This window comes from Agelaius phoeniceus, chromosome Z (genome assembly GCF_051311805.1).
Source record: "Agelaius phoeniceus isolate bAgePho1 chromosome Z, bAgePho1.hap1, whole genome shotgun sequence".
In the NCBI taxonomy this organism is placed as follows: domain Eukaryota; kingdom Metazoa; phylum Chordata; class Aves; order Passeriformes; family Icteridae; genus Agelaius; species Agelaius phoeniceus.
The window spans coordinates 24,116,746-24,135,736 of record NC_135303.1 but is presented as its reverse complement, the minus strand read 5'-3'; the positions used below and the strand labels follow the sequence as shown (position 1 = coordinate 24,135,736).

At 36.2% G+C, this 18,991-nt stretch overlaps 1 protein-coding gene across 2 annotated transcripts in view; it reads left to right on the top strand.

The window, feature by feature from the left end:
- PCSK5 (proprotein convertase subtilisin/kexin type 5) overlaps positions 1-18,991 on the top strand; it is a 230,532-nt gene that overhangs the window by 153,284 nt on the left and 58,257 nt on the right. For both annotated transcript variants that reach the window (XM_054652466.2, XM_054652467.2), the window contains exons 13-20: positions 4,209-4,345; positions 9,256-9,399; positions 11,161-11,263; positions 11,816-12,009; positions 13,452-13,536; positions 15,492-15,589; positions 16,047-16,176; positions 17,260-17,375. In XM_054652466.2, coding sequence (XP_054508441.2) covers positions 4,209-4,345; positions 9,256-9,399; positions 11,161-11,263; positions 11,816-12,009; positions 13,452-13,536; positions 15,492-15,589; positions 16,047-16,176; positions 17,260-17,375 — 1,007 coding nt within the window. The remainder of the gene's footprint in view (positions 1-4,208; positions 4,346-9,255; positions 9,400-11,160; positions 11,264-11,815; positions 12,010-13,451; positions 13,537-15,491; positions 15,590-16,046; positions 16,177-17,259; positions 17,376-18,991) is intronic.

Genomic DNA, 18,991 nt, shown 5'->3' with positions numbered 1-18,991 from the left:
TATGTGTTTACTTCTTAGTGTTCATAATGGGTGATGCTGGTGTTGCTAAACAAATCCACTACCTTCACTACCTTTCCTCACATGAAATTAAAAATTGAAACAAATGATTCCAAGCATTTAGGAATATAAAGATTCTTTGCTGAAAAGCTGATACATTTGTTTGTTGGGTTTTTTAATGCTATTAGAAAGTGGCTAAGTGCTTTCCACTGGGTCTAAAGTTTGATTACAGATTAATATTTCTGCTTAAATTATGTTATTGAAGAGAAAGGTTATGCAATTTTTAGGCTGAAGTGGTGGCAGTGGAAGAGATCAAGACTCTTGAATTTATTTTAAGAAAAATAGTCGTTTTATTCTACACTGTATAACATATATTCTTATCTAGACGTACATATGGTATGAGTATGGCATAAAACTCCTTAGAAAGAGAAGAGCAAGTTTTTTTTAAAATTTAATGCTGTTGTTCATTGTAGGCAGCAGCTTATAATTATATAGTCAATCATGCAGTAACATCCACTCCATGTTGAGTGTTCTGTTTCTAAGAAAGGTCCCCTGAGTAATTGAGTAACAGAATTGGCATTCTGTTGTGGTTATGTTAGCAAATAAGTTTTGAAAATTCAAATGTTGTTAATCACTTTGGTCTTTAAAAGCATGTTACATTCACAAGTACAGGTATATGATCATGGTCATAAAAAACCATCAGATTATTCTAGTTATCTTGTTTAAGTATTTTAGTCTATAATAATCTGTAATAGTCAATTAGCAGTTCATCAGACCATGTACTAAATTACTAAATTTTATCAATCCAAGATCATCTGTGTCATAAGTGCATTTTTGATAGGAATTTTGACAAATTACAAAATTAAATTCTGGACTGACTGCATGTTCCTTAAAAGATCCTATGCATTTATTTCTGAATGAGGAATGTACATCTGAACATTTGATCATTTCATTCATTTATTTCACTGAAAGTGAAATCCCTGCATTGTCTCATAGGTTCTTTGATTTGACAGTTTAGTGTATAAACAATGCAAAGCAAAAGTACTTGGACAATTTTGCACGTCCAAAATACATACACAGACTCAGAGTCAGTATGTTTCTACTTTGTTTTTTACTATTCTTTTGACCTGTCTGTAGCTTTTTGACTTATTTTTAGAATCTTTTGTGGAAACACAGTTCATACATTCAAAGATTCCATTTAGACCTTATTTTATAAAATTCAAATCTTTCTCAAAGAGGTGTTCTTTAAAAAAAACAGTAAATTTTCTCAGAAATAATATTACCCAATTTTCCCCATTTCCATGGATGAAAGCTCACAGTTCCAGTCACAGTATATTGTAGGTAACCGTGTTTTTAAAAACAAGACACGTGGACTTTTTTTCTCTTCTACCCAAAATTACTTAAAAGAATTATTAAAATGGATATCCAACAACACTTTAAAATTTCAAAACAAGACGCACCTAGTTATCCAAAAAGTAATATGGAAAATATCAGACTAAATGCAGTAAAAATAAAGAGGAACTTGTGTTTCTAATGTATATGAACACCTCAGTGAATACAAATTTGTAATTGCACAGTACTTGCATAATACTATATAATTTAGTTGCTATAATGGCAAAGAGAAATACTGGTGTCTTGTTGCATTGATAAGGTGCTTAGAAAGTAATACATAAACTATCAGAAAACAACGGTACCTCAATTCAAATAACAGTTGGAAATAGCCTACATAACTTAAATTGAACAGCATACTTGCATGCAAATTCTGGATAATGACTGTGTAATAATTTCTACCATTTCAGTAAATGGTATGTGCCATACCTTTGTGAGATTAAATCAGTATTCACACAACTGATTTAACAGTGACATGAAATAGGCCCATTCTGCAGCCAAAATATTTCTACATATACACTTACAGGCACGTACACTGAAGCACAGAACTGTAGCAGAAGAAAATCTCACACAATTATCAGTGAAAATGAATCCCAATATATATTTTAATTTCGTTTTATAAGTGCTAATAAATTAGACTACTATTATAGGTATTCATTTAAAATGGGAAAAGGTAGCCCAAACTGAATTGCAAGTTGAACATGAGCCAGCAGTGCCCTGGCAGCCAGGAGGGCCAAGCGTGTCCTGGGGTGCATCGGGCCCAGCATTGCCAACCAGGCAAGGGAGGGGATTGTCCTGCTCTGCTCTGCTCTGCTCTGGGGCAGCCTCACCTCCAGTGCTGGGGGCAGTTTTGGGCACCAGAATGTAAGAAGGTTATAAAGCTGTTAGAGAGTTCCAAAGGAGGCTGAAAAAATGGTGAAGGGTCAGAAGGGAAAGCCATACATAGAGTGGCTGAGGTCACTTGACATACTCAGCCTGGAGGACACTAAGGGGGGACCTCATCACAGTCTGCATCTTCTTTCTGAGGGGAGCCAAGGGGCAGATACCAATCTCCTCTGTGGTGACCAGTCACAGGATCTGAGGGGGTGGCCTGATATTGTGTCAGGGGAGTTAGGCTGTGTATTAGGAAAAGATTCTTCATCCAGGGGTGGTTGTGCACTGGAGCAGGCTCTCAGAGATACGGTGTAATCCTTGGGGCTGTCCTGTGTAGCGCCAGGAGTTGGATTTTGATGATCCTTCCCAACTCAGGATACTCTATGATTCTGTGATTTTATGTTTGAAATGAGACTATGACAATCAGGTTTTGGATGAGCCCTATAATCCTGTAGGTCCATACAGTTTCTGTTGCAAGAAGTGTTGGACACAGTACCTGACCCCATGCCTCTGACTGACCAAAGCTTCCAGCAAGAACTATGGCATTTTATTTCTATCCAGTGTGACAGTTTTCACCAGGAATGTACCTACACAAGCATCCTGTTTTCCTGTTTGCTGAATTTCACAACCTTTTGAGAATAAAGCTTGAAACTAGCTTAGAAAAGAACAGATTCACATGAATTAAAATATAATATTTATGTTGTCTAATGCTAGGCTTTTCTCTGTTTTATGGAAAAGCATTCTCAATCCATTGGATTTTCTACTGTAGAGATTCTTGTCTTTTAAAAATATTTAATTGCAGCTATTAACAGTGGAGCTTTCATACACAAAGATCAAATTTAAATAGTGATAGATATTACACACACATATGTATGTATATACCTGCATGTATAAATTGACATGTATACATATCTCTGTGTGTATATATACACAAAAATATCTATAAATAAAAATATATAAACACAAATATATACACACAAAAATATATATAAAAATACATATATGTGAATGTATAGTTATATATATATTTTTTAAGTTGAGCCACGTGATTTTGTTGGAGGCAACAGTCCTACTGAGAGTGCTCTTCTCATCAATAGTTTTGGGGTACCAAGCAACACACTGTGAACACTAAATAAAAGTGCAAATTTGCTTGTGTCTAATCTCCTGCCAGGAAGGGTCCTCCTTCCCTGTCTCACAGGGAATCACAATCACATTGCAGTATCTGAAATTGGTCCGCCTATACTAGAAATTATCATAATCCAGGCCTAAGATCTAATGTCTTCAGCCACAATCTAAGTAATTAAATTATGGTAATGGTATTTGTTTGATTAAACTATCAGATTCCATTAGTCTCTCAGTTTTACCCAAACTGAATTCTGTGAAGTGTTTGAAGAGGGTGATACCTTGGTTGTTTGAGGATTGAGACCAATGTCTCAGTTGCATATTACTTCTTCACAAGAAGTAATGTATTGAATCACTATTGTCTTAAACTGACTGTTTTTATTTGGTTTAAACCCCTTTTAACTATTCCAATCCAAAGCCAAAAATACATGTTACTGAGATTTTCCAGTTTACAAGTTATTTATAATTACATCATGCTGTTAAAGCAATGGAATTCTGTATTGTATGCAGGTTTTCCAAGACCCACAAATCATATTAAAGAGCATTAGCAATTAAGGTGTTATTGCAATGAATTTCCTTGCCATTCTCTTTTTCATTATAAAAACATGATGGCATGTAAAGACTCTATTCCATCAAGGAACAAAGAACTGTTGAATGTGCTTGTAATACATGTGAGAGAACCATCATGAATAATGTTATGTGAAGGTACAGATGAACAAACTGGCTGATTAATTAAGAGTTATTATTCAAGAGTTTGCACACTTGGAGGCATAGCTCCCCAGGAAAAAAGAATGATTGCCTTGAAATAATGTCATCATTTGTTTTAGGCTATTTGATCATTCCATGGAAGGATTCAAAAACTGGGAGTTTATGACTACTCACTGCTGGAGTGAAAAAGCAGCAGGTGATTGGATCTTGGAAATCTGTGACACTCCATCTCAGCTGAGAAATTTCAAGACTCCAGGTAGGACTCTAACATTTATGTGAGTTTTGTGAATTCTGAAAAGTGCTTGCTGTTTTCCACCTTTTATTTACAGCTGGAACATCTGTATGAACATTTTAGTATGAAGCCGTAGCTGGAAAGAGCATTATTCTAAATTTAAGTTATCAACGCACTCTTCATTTTTACGTTACTGTTATTTACCTTTGAAGATACATGGTCCACTTTTATTCTGAACTTATTTCTGTGGTTTTTTTAGATGATCTGTTTTAAAAAAAATTTAACATACAGATCAGTCTCACTCAATCACTGTTGATAAAATTGAATGAGAATTTTTGATTCTTTATTTCTGCTCTATTTTGGCTGTGTTATGTTCCAATAGCCAGTCTCAACTTTTAAAAAAAGGTTCTTTGTCCAGCCATCAAATCTATTGTCCTATTGCCTGACTCACTAGTCTACATAACCTGAGTTTAGTTTTTTAAGATAGTAAACCAGCCATCATAAGCCAAATTTGAAAAGTTTTTACACAATATGTGGTCAATATGGTCTTCTAATGAGAACCAAGATAAAGTATGATTTTCAAAATTTCTGAGCAGAAAACATCTTCTAGACTCTGGTAACTTTTTACACCATGGCCAGTGTTATTTAAATGTTAGCTGTATAGTCATGTGGTTAACTTTAAGTGCAGCATTTTGAGAATCTTGATTATCTTCCCCTAGAGCTCTGAAAGGAAACACCAATATTGCCAGTGTTTTAAATTTCACTTTATCACCACTGGTGGCTTCTCACCATAGCTTTCCAGCTATGGTTTGATCTTAACAAAAAAATGTTAAATGCACCACTAAATGAAATGCAAGGTTTCCAGTACACTAAAAAGGAGTACTCACTAAATGTGCTTGGAAAAGCAGCCACAGAGTATAATCAAAACTAGCCAGAGATTCAGGAGGAGGATTTGTGTTTGGGTTTTTTTTTAATTTTCAATGCTTTAGAATTTGATAGACAGGGAAGTATTAAGCAGCAAATAAGTCATTTAATTTTAATCAAATTACTGAAAAGAGACAAAAATCAAGTATTTTCAACTCCATTTTACACTTGTCATTCCTGACACATCCAGGAACATCTTTGGTGTGAAGGACAAGTTAGAGTAGCTCTTCACCTTTGTATGTACTGGAACCCATTGGTTCCTCCAATAAGGCATGAAGGACAACCACAGAGCAACACATTTTAGCAATTTCCCTCTTCCCTGACACACACCTTGCACTAAAAAAGAGGTAGCATGGAGCCATTTTGCAAACTTTTATTCTGGACAATCCTCCAGCTATATTGTACAGGCCTTTTCACCACTAGGATGATCTCAAAGTGGCCTGCTACATTTCCAGCTTTACACTTCAAGGTCTGTTCCTGCACACTCCTACACCCTACAACTACATATATAGTTGTATAGGTTTATTGATTTCAATACATTATCTATTCTCTCTCAGTGCTACAGTATCTAATCTAATGGAACCGATTTCCTTTCCTCCGTCAGAACTAAAGCCTAAAGATGCAACTCTGGAAAAGGCACAGGAAGGCTAGGGGATTGGGAGAAAGTGTGTCTGTAAAACCTAGGGGTGTGGAGGAAGCTGATTTACTGAAAAAATCCTGCTGGAGAGCTTATCCTCTACTTTTTTTTAACCACAATGTGAAACACTGCTTGAGACTAGTTTGGTTTTTATGTGCATTTGGTTTTCACAAGATGCAGTGTGGTTGTGAATTTGGATCCTGGTTCATTGTATACTGTCTAGTAATGTATCCCCCATCTTTCTAGAGCAGTGGTTGCCCTCTGATGAAAGCTGTCCAGTAACTCTTCTGTTCAAAAAGATTTGGAAGTGCCTGCCATATATTAGTGGTGGATAAATTCAGCTGTTTGGGCATATCGGGATTAGTCTCTGCACTGAAGAGAACATGAAGTAAACAAAAGGTGCTTAAACGTAATTTATGCCTGGTGCCTCTCCAGTTCATGGTGCCTCTCCAGTTTATCACCATAGCCTGCAGTTTATCACACTGATATCATCATCATGCCTGTTCCTTGTTTGTGTTCTGTGCATGTGTTTACTCAGCTCTTGAAAGGTCTTATAATTAAGAGTCACCATTTTTCTGTAGTCAAATTAAAATGACCCAATGTGTCATCATATCCCTGCATTAGCAAGGTAATGCCATATCTATTACCTGAAAAGAAATTAAGAGTCCAGTTCATAATAGTAATGCATGTGATTTCTACATTTAATTCTGAAGAGTTTATGTTTGCTCTCAAACATTGCAATATACCCTTTCTTCTATAGATACAACATGGGACTTTTGTTACACATTCTAAATACAAGCAGGGAAAGGATTATTCTAGCCAGATTACCTGATGGAATCAGCCAAAAATGGGGAAAGAAAGATTTTGGCTTAAATGGGCATACTTTGTTTATTCATTATAAAAGTGTGTGTGTATGCATATATATTTAGTTATTGAAATATTTTCATTGTGCAAATTAAACCCACCTTGAGGCAGTCCTAATTTATTTGCTGGCAAGTCACATGAATTTTTCCCCTCCTTATTTACTGAACCATTCTTAAAAGGCAACTAATCTCCCGAGAGACCCTACATTATTCCCCTTGCTGTCCTTTTGCATTATATATGCATTCAGAGTAATAATCCTTCCTGCAGTGATGTTAGTACAAGACCTTCTGTATGTGTAAAATCTGAACGCAGTGTGCTGTGCCTTAGGAGCATCTTTACCTGTGGTTATTTGTAGTAGGTTCTTGCAAATACTTTTACCAGTGTTCTGGGAGAAATAGAAAAATTTGTGTTTTTCTATTTGAGTGAGTTTTGGCTCATAATAAATGGGGATAAAAATATCTGAATAACTTAGCAAAACAAATTTTTTTAATTGCATCCAATGTATTATGATTTGTACACTCTGGAAGTGTTTTAGAACACAAAAAAAGGCAGGGACTGGGTATGAAGAAGAAGTTTCTTTGAAAGGGCTGTAGAGATGACTGCATAGCTGGTTGAAAATTATCTCCCTGTGTGACTTCATTTTAAGAAGAAAAGTGCCATTAGGGACATAGTTGGATCAGTCTAAGGAACATCGAGATGTAACTTGATTCCCACATGTCTTTAGAGGAAGAAAATGCATTATTTGGATCTTTTTAATCCAATGGGTCTTTAGGAGTTACATGTCTGTGGGTAGGAAAAGAAATTGAAAACTAAGTGTATCCAGTTTCACCACCAAGGTAATTAGCCAACAGTACAACAGCATGTGTGGTAGATTCAATTTTTTAAATCAAGATCAAATGTCTCTTTAAAGAAAGTAATAATTCAGATGTGAAAAGTTGAAAGCTACTGTGTGGCACAGCTGCCACATGATATAGTCTCTGGTTTGCAGTTTCTACTCAAAAACTGAGTATACAACAGAGAAGGTTTCATATGAAGTGTAGAAATTTTTGTCTCAAAAAAATTAAATTGGATTGGCAGGAGACATAGAGATAACAGAGATTTCCATCCTCAGCCCTAGTATATAAATAAAGCCCTATTTAAAATAATTAGCTTATGATCTGTCAGGTAGTGTATTTGGTTATTGTTGCTTACTGCTAGAAGTATGCATGTACAAGCACAGAGATACTTGTCTTTGTCATGTCAGTGGAGGCTACCAGATGACACTGGGAAAAGTACAGAAAATCACTTGAAAGGGTCAAATTAATTTGATTGTATAGATTGAAAAGTCCAAATGAATAATATTTCAAGTTACTGAATATCATTAAAATGAAAGAAGAGGAAGATTGCTTGAATTTAATCTTACATGAAGTATACTACATTATTTTCTTGAGAAGTGTCATACCTGGATTACATTTCTTATTAAATAATAAGTTCTCCTTGTGAAGAATTTTAACCACAAAACATCCTCCAAAACAGGATCATTCAAATTCTCCCTGCTTCTCTGATTTCTCATTGTTCTAATGAAAATTTGACATTTACAACTAACTCTTCCAGGACAGATTAACATAACCAAGATGATGGGCTGATACCAAACTTTGGTTGCACCTTTTCAAGCAGGGATGTGGTTTTTATGCATCTTTTCTTTAGGCATTATTTCAGGCCTAAGTGCTTTTGCTCTTTCTCCAGATTTTTTCACCTAGTAGTATAGAGAGAAAGCTGGGGACTGAAAGTTCACCCTTTATGTTCAGATAGCATGAACTGATGACTTGATACACCTTTATATTTTTATTCTTCCCAAAAAAACTTACCAGAAAGTCAGATAATGCTTCAGGTGGCCTGATGTTTTTTTCTGTCTTCATTCAAATATTACGAGGATAAAATATTAGTGATGATTGCAGACAGTGGAGTAATATATCTGCCAAATAATTGGCACAAATAAATTAGAAATTATGCTGATTTTAGGGGGACAGTGATGTTCTTCCATGGAAATTTTAAGAGAAGGTGTTTCTTGTTCATCAAATTGTGTCCTAAAAGTCAATGAAATCCCTTCCTTAAGTCAAAATTCTGAATACAGCTACTTAGCTAAAAGATCTCAAATAATAATTACTGGACAATAAATAGTGTTCTGAGCGGATAGTGAAATCCAGAGCAAAACCACCTTATGCAGTACCATATACATATTCCAAATAACTGTATGCCCAGATGTTTTGTTTATTGTTTATATTGAGTTCAGCCCATAGTGCAAACCTTTGCTAGATTTACAAGAGATTGGAGTGCAATGAAAATACAGTGTGAAGATATGAAGAAGAAAATATGTTTCTCAGCTTATATTAAAACAACTATTGCACTTACTTGAAAAGCAATGTCTTCCATACCTCCTCATAATAACATGCTTAAAAGTTACATACTTTTGTAAGACACAGAGAAGAGAAGTAGTTCTGAAAACAGTTTTATAATACTTAACTTCCAGGCAAATTGAAAGAGTGGTCCTTAGTACTGTATGGAACATCCATCCAGCCTTACTCACCAAGAAATGATTTTTCCAAAGTGGAAAGAGTGCGCTCCAGTCCAGTTGAAGACCCTACAGAAGATTATGCAACAGATGACTATTCAGGTGTGTATATTCATTTACTCTGTGCATTTACTGAACCCTTAATGGCTTTAAGGATGACCTGAGAATCGGCACATGTAAATGGAATTGGATTCTTCACTGAAGATGAGAAGTACTTGTTTCATAATTGAAAGTTGGGCATTTGAGTTTGTATGCATAGAGTTATGTATTTTTAAGCTACTCTTAACATGCTATGAAGAATGTGCTGTTTTGCATATAAGGATATAAAGCTACATATATACTTATGCATATATATATGAGAAGAACATTATCTTCTACTGTGTGTTGTTTCTCACTGATCCCTACAGAAGTTTTTCAACCTTGTCATTAGACTTTAGTAGAGTTAGATTTTTAGCACTGCAAAATAAGTCAGTTTCTTACATGTAATCCAGCATTAGCAGTACCATGTGATGAATCTGAAGTATATCTCTAGCCAGCAAAAAGGAGGAGAAAGTTCAATTCAGTATTTTCTGTTATTCCATTCTCCTTTCATAGCATGTCAGTTGTGCAGTGTCTATTTTAGATGGACAGCTGCGGAACTCCATGTTTTGGTAGGTAATGAAACACTACTATCTCTACTGTAAAGGTCACTAGCTTAAAACTTCTTAAGCTTTTATATGAAACAAACTCAACACATTTCATTCAGGAGAGATCAGGGATCCTGAAAGTTGTAACTTCGCCCACAGTCATTGTTCATCTGCATAAAGGCAAGACTTGATGGTTCTCTCTTCCCATAGAAGGAAGGATCTATTTGAAAACTGTAAGAACTAAATCATAGAAAATAATAAGTTGGAACAGATCCAAAGCATTATCAAACCTAATATGAATGGAGGTGATAAAAGGACCTGGGAATCAGCAAGTACTAGCTGAGGCTTTCATAGCATGTAGGAGCACAGAGCATCAGGGCCCTGGTGTCTGTTCCATTGGCTCATGGTAGCCACTTGGACCAGCTGATACTCACTCAGGAACCAGAGTAGCCACTGATCATGATATTCATCGTTTATGTTGTCCTTCTTTTTAGAAGTTATTTTGATAATCATTCCTAATTATGAATTATTATTATAACTCCTATGAATTATAGAGGTCTTTATACATTTCCACATGCAATGAGGATGTCATACTTGTTTGAAAAGCTTGGCTTTTTTTCTGAGTTTTTGAAGTCAAATCATGCAGGTATTCAGGAAACCTCCTTGTCCAACCATCCAGGAGCCACTCTGGATGTCATACTCTCAACACCTGAGCTAGGACCAACGCCCCTTCACGGACACACACCCCACACTCACATAATCAAGCCAGGCTTCCTCACTAGCTCAACCCCAGTTTTCCCATAGCAGAGTCTCAGACTTCCCAATCCTTAGAATAACTTAATCTTGGTGCAATAACTAAATAAAAAAATAACAGCTTGAGCTGAGTGCCTCTGATGAGAGACCCTGCGCAAGGGAAACCTTGGGCTTTTGTACCTTTAGAAACATGAAAGTCTCAGGGTTTTTGGCTCTTGCTGTGTCTCTACATGTCTGGTCACCTGAATGGTATGTCGTTTTTTATGCATAGGGTCTGCACAGCCCTTGCTTGGAGCTTCTGCCACCCAGAGTTCAATCTTGAGCTCACAGTGCAAGTAGCAAACCAAGCTATCTGTGCTAGGTGTAGTCCTCAAGAGAGGGAAACAGAGTAATTGCATTCTGCAATAAAATCCTGTGTTTTAAGGTGTCCCTTAAACGAGAAGTTTTAACCCCTTTGTCCCTCTGTATTCTGTTTTTATTACAGGTCCCTGCAATGCAGAATGCAGTAAAGTAGGGTGTGATGGGCCAGGACCAGATCATTGTACTGACTGTCTGCACTATTATTACAAATCTAAAAACAACACAAGGTAAGAGCAAGAGAAAAAAACTTCATTGATTTCTTATTTATATCTCTTAACTTTCTTTCCTCTTCTCTTCATTACAGTCATGGATAATTAATTTTCCCCTGATTTTGAAAAATTTTCTTTGGAGCTAAAAAAACCCCAAATCCTATCTAATCAGTATTTAAAATACAGCTTTGGAAAACCCTTCTCTGATTATATCCCCACCTCTTTTTTTTTTTCTCCCTAAGAAACTTTCTCTGTATATATATGTGTTCATAGACTCTCATAGCTACTACAGCTGATGTAGTGATTAGGTGAACAAGATAGGAAGAAATGTAGATGGTCAAAATTATACTGTAGACTGTCTGACATATGCTGGTGAGATAGCATCGTAGGGACATAAATACAAGAGAATCAGCTTGATGCAGTGCTTTGAAGGGTTATATCTTAGTAAGTACATGATCATTAGAAAAGGAACAATGCTGAGAAATACTTCTGCTTTGCAGTAATGGTCCAGGAATGTGGTGGCAGGCTATTTCATTAACAACTCTGCCTTCTCTTCCCTGCTGTCTGCAGGATCTGTGTTTCGACCTGCCCACCTGGTCACTACAATGCAGACAAGAAACGATGTAAAAAATGCTCACCCAATTGTGAAACCTGTGTTGGAGGCCATAGTGACCAGTGCATGACCTGTAAATCTGGCTACTACCTGAATGAAGTAACCAATAGCTGTATTACCAACTGCCCTGATGGGTTTTACCTGGACAAGAGTTAGTATTTCTTGTTGGTTTTGTATTGTGGGCTACAGAATTTCATCTGGGGAGGTTGCTGGAATGCTTATGAGCAGGAAAAGTGTATGTTGATCTCTTATCCTTTTCCTTTTATTAAATTGTTGCCAAGCGTGATCAAGAATGTCCTGAATAATCTTCCTTTATTTTAAAAACCATGCTTATTGCAGGATATCTTTTCAGCTGGGGGTACCTGGGAGTAACAGTGGCAGAACCGGGGCAGTTCAAGAGCAAGTCAGCTGAAGGACAGCAAAGGTTGTCACTACTTGGGGAAGGGACAGACAGCACCCATTCTGACATGATTCCCCATTCAGCTAGATTATATGGCACCAGAAGAGAGAGCTGAGACACTGGCCGAGGCCAGTGAACCAGAGCTCTGCCAAAAATAGGCTCTTCAGATGTAACATGGCTGCAAATACTGTTTCGGACAGACCTAAGCACCTCCAGAGTGATGTCACTGCCCGAGAGCAGCAAACCTCTGCCATGATAGGTACCTGCCTGCAGCTTCCTCCTGTGATTGGCAAGTAGACTGTCCGTGTTTACTTTCCAGCTTTGGCTAACAAAAATACATATATTCAAATGGGCTTAAAACTGCAGTGACATCTGTAATCTTTAGACTCCCCTTAAGAGGTAAATATGTTCTCGGGAGCTTTGTTCATCTAGGTACCTAACATTCTGCTTTCTCCAGCATGAAGCTGTGTGCTTTTTTTGAGAATTAGTAAAAACAGGTCCTACCTTAATTCCAGCATTTTCACTGTGTGAAACTACAGTAAAGAGAACTCCTTCCCGTACAAATTAAGATGGATAGATGAAAATTTAGGATTAAATGGGGAAATTGAGCTTTTCTTCTCAAAATGGTATGTGTCACTCACTGCATGTCAAAAGACAGCAGGGCTGAAGAGAGAGAAGGGGTTTTTTAAAGAAGGGATCTCCAGAGATAAAAAACCAGTTGTTAAGTAATTTATGTATTTACTTTGTTAAGATCAGATCTGTTTATGCTGATGTGTCTTTAGCACCAAATCAGGAAGACAGGACAGACTGCTGGCATGGAAGGTGTAAGATTGCAGGACAGTCTCCAGAACACATGGCAATTATTAGTGCATACTACTACAATATGAGAAGGTGACTTAAGTCCATATTATAAATTGTGAATGTAAATTTTAAGTGTTTATGAAAAAATTTTAATGGCCTCAAAACATATTTTTTTCTTGGGGTGCAACTATAACTTCAGATTTATGGAAATATTGTAAATCATTTGATATTTGATGGAAAAAGCTAATGATAGGGAGAATTTTGCTGCTTTAGTCTAGCTTGATGTTGATGTCAAACTAAAAAGTAGTAAGTCATGTAATAATATATTCATACAATTTTATCAAACAAAACTGACCAAGGTTTACTGGGTTGTTTTCTTTTTTCTCTTGTAGATAAGATTGTTTGTCGTAAATGTAGTGAAAACTGTAAGACCTGTGTTGAATTCCAAATCTGCACAGAGTGCAAACATGGCCTAAGGTAAGGAAATTATGTATGCCGCTAAACATAGTATCTGACAAGGTAGACAAGGCTGGAGATACACAATGAAGAACATCAGATAGCTTTGCATGGCCCTCATTTCATCTGTTCCAATGCTGTTTAGTCTGTAATAGTGATCCTGTGTGTCTATTTGGCTGACAACAGATTTTTAGAAGGCTTTTCATATGAGGTAACATAAAAGCCACAGTCATGTGGAAGGCTGGCTTCTTCAATTTTTGACCTACATTATGTCAGTGAAGGATTGTTTCAGAAGTAGAGCTAATGAACTGTATTAATCTTTCTGATTTATTAATTTGGTAGTTAGAAATTATTTTCTTATCTTTATTGTATTTCTTCACATATCCAGCCATTCACTTACCTCAAGTACTGAGGCTCAATTCTATTACAGTACAGTGATCACGTATTTTAAACAGCAGGTGAGATTTTTTTCCTTCAGAGGAGAACTTAATTATTCTTTAAAATTATAGATAAACATACAAAGCAGCAGTACACATTTCAAGCTTCTTTATAAAGAATGACATTCTGGTCCAAGTAGCAAAGGTCAAAACTCATATAATATTCACAGCAGACTGTATGCTGGCTCAGTGCCACAAAAATATCAAGTCAGTATTCAGTATCTGTAGGAATTCTTTTGAATACAAGTATTGTGTTAATGTTTCAACACTGAGGTTTCCTGTTGCATTAAAGTGGTTTTTCATCTTTTAGTAAAAGTTTTTGCTTCTAGAACCTCAATAGCTGAATTCCGTTATTGAAATTGAATTACTAAAAAAATTTAAAACCTAACCTTCATGTTTTCTTGGGCAATTTTAGCAAATAAAGAGTCATTTTTGGTAACATTTTTAAAAAAATGTGTGTTTATTTCAGATTAATAGCCTTTCAGGACATGTATTTCACATTCCATAGTTGTTCCATACTTTCTGCATTTTCTTGGCAGAGGTATCAATGAGCAGGGCCTTCCTTGAGTGGGTCTTGAGAGACCTGAATTCCAGATCTACTCCGTTACTGGCCCATTAAATAAACCTGGGCAAATTATTTTCCCATCTGTAAAAACAAGATAATGCTATGTTTTTTGTAAAGCTCTTTGAGGTTTGTTGCTGAGGAAAGACAAGAGAAAAGCAGGGGTTCTGATGAAGTTTTGTTGTATTCCTAGTTTATTTTCTAAACTGGGACTGAATACACTCTTGAAAATTGTCACTGCTGCTGAACTTACCTGGCTGTTGCTGGATCCAGTCTGTAAAAACATGGTTAGCACTCAGAGTGGGAAACCCCAGAGCTGATGAACATTTTTAGAGAAAGTGTTAAATTGGATGAATCCTGAGATTCTGCAGAAGATGGCAAACATGGCAGAGACATCCTAGTTTAAAAAAAATATTTTCAAACAAACAAAAAAAACCCAAATCCCAACAAACTGCTATAGACACCATATAACATGAAAGCAATAAACAACTACTTCAAGGAATACATAAAAATGTGACTTGTTACTCATATTTTGTGCTCTCTCAAAAGTGCCTGCAGGCAGAATACCTCCATCTGTAATCTCAACAAATCTCACAAGCCACACAGCATTCAGTTAACAAGTCCCTTAGCATTTTTTTTAATGCTGACCCTGTGCCAAATTCCTCAATAATTGCATTTTACATGCCTAAATTTTTAGTACTGCTTGTCATTGTTTATTTTTTTCTGTCCCGTATTACTTGGTAGTATTTAGAAAGTTTGTAAACAGCTTCTTTATTTCACCATGGGGAAAACTGCTTTGCATTCCCTCTTTAAGTGATTGGTGTCTCTAAATTTATGAAATATGACCATTGAAGGAAGCTGATGAAGCGTAATATATGGGTTGTTCTTTAATTAAAAGAGAATTACTGGCTTGTGCACGATCTTCTTGTCCTCTGTTGCCATTATCTGCTCTGTCCTTTTTTGCCTTTTTATGATAGTTTGCATGGCACCAGATGTGCTATCCACTGTGAAGAAGGAAAATACCATAATGGCAGAGAATGTGAGCCATGCCACCGTTCCTGTGCAACATGTGCAGGTACCCCACTGACATTTGTCTGCATAATTTTCATTCCTGTATGATTTTACCTCTGATTTTATTCCACTATGTACCACACTTAAAGTATAGCATTATTGTTTACATGTGAATCCTTCATTCTGTTAGTAGGTTTTAATTACATTTCAAATATGGCAAACTTCTTTCAACTAGCATAGAAATCTAGGTTTTTAATTGAAAGAGTTCATAAATTCCTCTTTCTTTTTCCTTTTTTTTCTTTTTCTTTTTTTTCTTTTTTTTTCTTTTTTTAATTTTAGTAGAACTTACTATGATTTCCAGTAATACCTTCCATTTTCTTCCAGGGATGGAATAATGACTGGTAGATTTTGTGGGAGCTTTAGAACTGCAGCCATTTATTTTAGAAAAAAATACACTGAAATGATGTAATTGTTTATTTTAACAATGTACCTGCCTTCTAAACATTTCTCTTCCAACTAAGGTGCTGGAATAGATGCCTGTATAAACTGCACACAGGGTTACTTTATGGAAGATGGAAGATGTGTGCTGTCCTGTAGCAGTGGTTATTACCTTGATCACTCTGCTGAAAGTGGATACAAAAGCTGCAAAAGGTATGGTCAGTGGCTGATATATCTGATATTTGGCAGTATATTAGCTATTACTGTGTTGGAAATGACCATACTTATTAGAAGATAAAACTCTGTTGACATCAAAACTTAAAAAATACTAAATGCTAAGTAAATAAGAAAAAGATATTATTTTTGTTGTTGTTATTATTACCATTATTATTATTTTATTTATATTCATATATTTTATTTATATTCATACAGGTCCTATAAAAATGTTTTTTCTTGTATATGTGTGTGTGACCTTCACTTTTAAAGTGAGCCTTAGTGAGCCTGTAAGCAGATTTGCATAGAAGCATAAGATTTACAAATCTGACAGAGGATCTGCATTTCTTAATAGCAAACAAAACCAATCAAACTACAGTTTTTTTTATTGCAAGTTAGTTCCTATTTATAAAGACCATTTCAGTTCTTCCACTGCATATTCACAAACATAGTGCTGGTGGATTCCAAACTACTGTCCAGAGTAGCTTACCTGATTCAAGTGCAAAAATGGCTGAATAAATCTTGTTGTTGTGCTGTGCAAGGAAGGAGCATTTTCTCTATTCCATACTTTGTTAAACAAATATCATTTGTTGCCCTTTGGAATCATTTGTTGTTGACTCAGATCTAAGCTCAGGGCAGGAAGGGAATCCCTGTGTGTTTCAGTGTGCTCTACATAAAAAGACAATCAATATGTAATGAAAAGACAATGGAGCAAGATGGGTGGTGAAGGGACTGGGCATCATGTCAGTCATGTCTGTCCTGTGGCCTTAGTTCATGCCTTTTACATGCACATGTTTGCACCATCAGCTTGATACTTTTGCTGATTATTTATGCATTGTTGCAACGCACTGGAATAATACAGCTGCCTAGTAAAAACTCTGGAGTAGAAATTTGTTGATGGAAAGAAACAGGACTGAGTTGCAGGGGTATTTCATTATTTATAATCAAAATTAGTAGTAGTAATACTATAGTACCTTGTACCTCTAGAAAGAGCAAACAGGTGCTTTGCAATACAGAAGAGGTGTCCTAGGAAGCGTTGTATTTGGTGAGGCCAGAAGGCCAACTCCTGCCGTTGTCTTTCAGATGCGATGCCAGCTGTTTGGATTGCAGTGGCCAAGGAGACAGAAACTGTACAAGCTGTCCAAGTGGCTATAACCTAGACACTGGTGTCTGTGTCATTGGAACAGTATGCAAGGATGGTGAGTGCAAGTCTCTGAAAAGATCTATTTTATCACTTCCAGCTTCTTTTTTTACATGTATGGAGTTGGTTTGGCCTGCTTTTCTTCTTAAGTATGGTCTACATTACTTTTTAAAATTTTCAGGTGTATGAAAAGGAGAAATTTACATTTGCATGTGTTAGCAAGATTAGTCCCACCCACTTTACCTGAATTTTCCTAAAATAATTTTTCCCTTTGCCAACAACGTACTTTGCCTTCCTTAGCATTTTTTCAAAAGCTTTTGCTTTCAACAGATTTTTATATGAGGAACCCTAGAGTACTATTAATAGAATTACATTTATCTATCTCAGCACTTTAAACTCTGAAAATGCTGGTAAGTAAAAATGATTTAAAGCACCCGCAGGATTGCTTGACTTGTGTGAAAGGGTAGTGAGAAAAAAGGGATTCTGAAATAGGGAACATACAATTTAGGGTGGAAATTTGAACTTCCTCCAAATTCTCTGTGGCAGCCAAGATATACTTCTTATTACATATGATTGTCTTAATTATTCACTAATAATAATTCCTTTTAAATGTCACAATTACAGAAACATTTAGATAACATCGTACTTCCCTAAACATATTACCATGTGAATTACTTGTAAATAGAGCCTAACAAGAGCAATCCAACAGGAAAATCATATCAGAACAAAGTCTGGGAAGATACCTGACATCAGATGTAGTAAAAGCTAACAGTGACTCTTGGGTCCAGCTTATTTCCACTGGATTTACTAAGAGTTAAAGAAGACTTCAAAAAGAAAAAAGAAAGAGCACAGGTGTGAGTCTTGTTCCTGTGGACCTTTGCACTTCCTGTTGGAATATAGGTTCCCAAACATTGAAAATTATCCTGTTCATTGTAAAGTTACATTGCAGATAGTGGTAAACTAGTCATGAGCCCTTTTCATGTCTGGACATTGGAAGAGTTATTGTCTTAAGCAAGTCCAGAAGAGGACAGATATACATAGACAAATTAAGAAGTGTAATAGTAATATGGTATTGCAATTGATTTCTGCAATGCAAACATTTGAGATACCAGCTTTGTCTCTGTACAGCTACATAAATCCATCTTCATTTGTACACATGCAGCCTCAATCACATCCCTGTAGTTCCCAAGGGTGAGGACACCCCATCTCAGTACTGTCACCACCATTCTTCCAAATGCAGCTCTCATGGAAGGGCAGCACATGGATGTGCAGGCCTTCAGGCACTTGCAGTGCACCATGCAGGGTCACACCACACAGCACATGTTCTCAGCAGTCATGGGCAACAAGGAAAATCCAGGAGGGTTTGGGTTTTTTTTTTCTGTTAGTATACAAAAGCAGAGATTTCAATGCCTTAAAATCAACTCGCTCTATAGGATTTGCATTTCTGTTGAGAATGTTTTACTCTTTTTCTGTGGTTTGATTGTTTTATTCTTTTAATTCATAGAGATTGAGAACAAATTCCTTTGCTGTAAACATCACTGTATTCTAATTATTCTCTTTCTAATCTTTTTTTCCTTTTCATAAATGGATACCAATCATTCCCTGTTGGACCACAATATCTCTTCCTGAAAAAAAAAATGCTGTTGACTGAAATTCCTTTTGATGGACCAAATT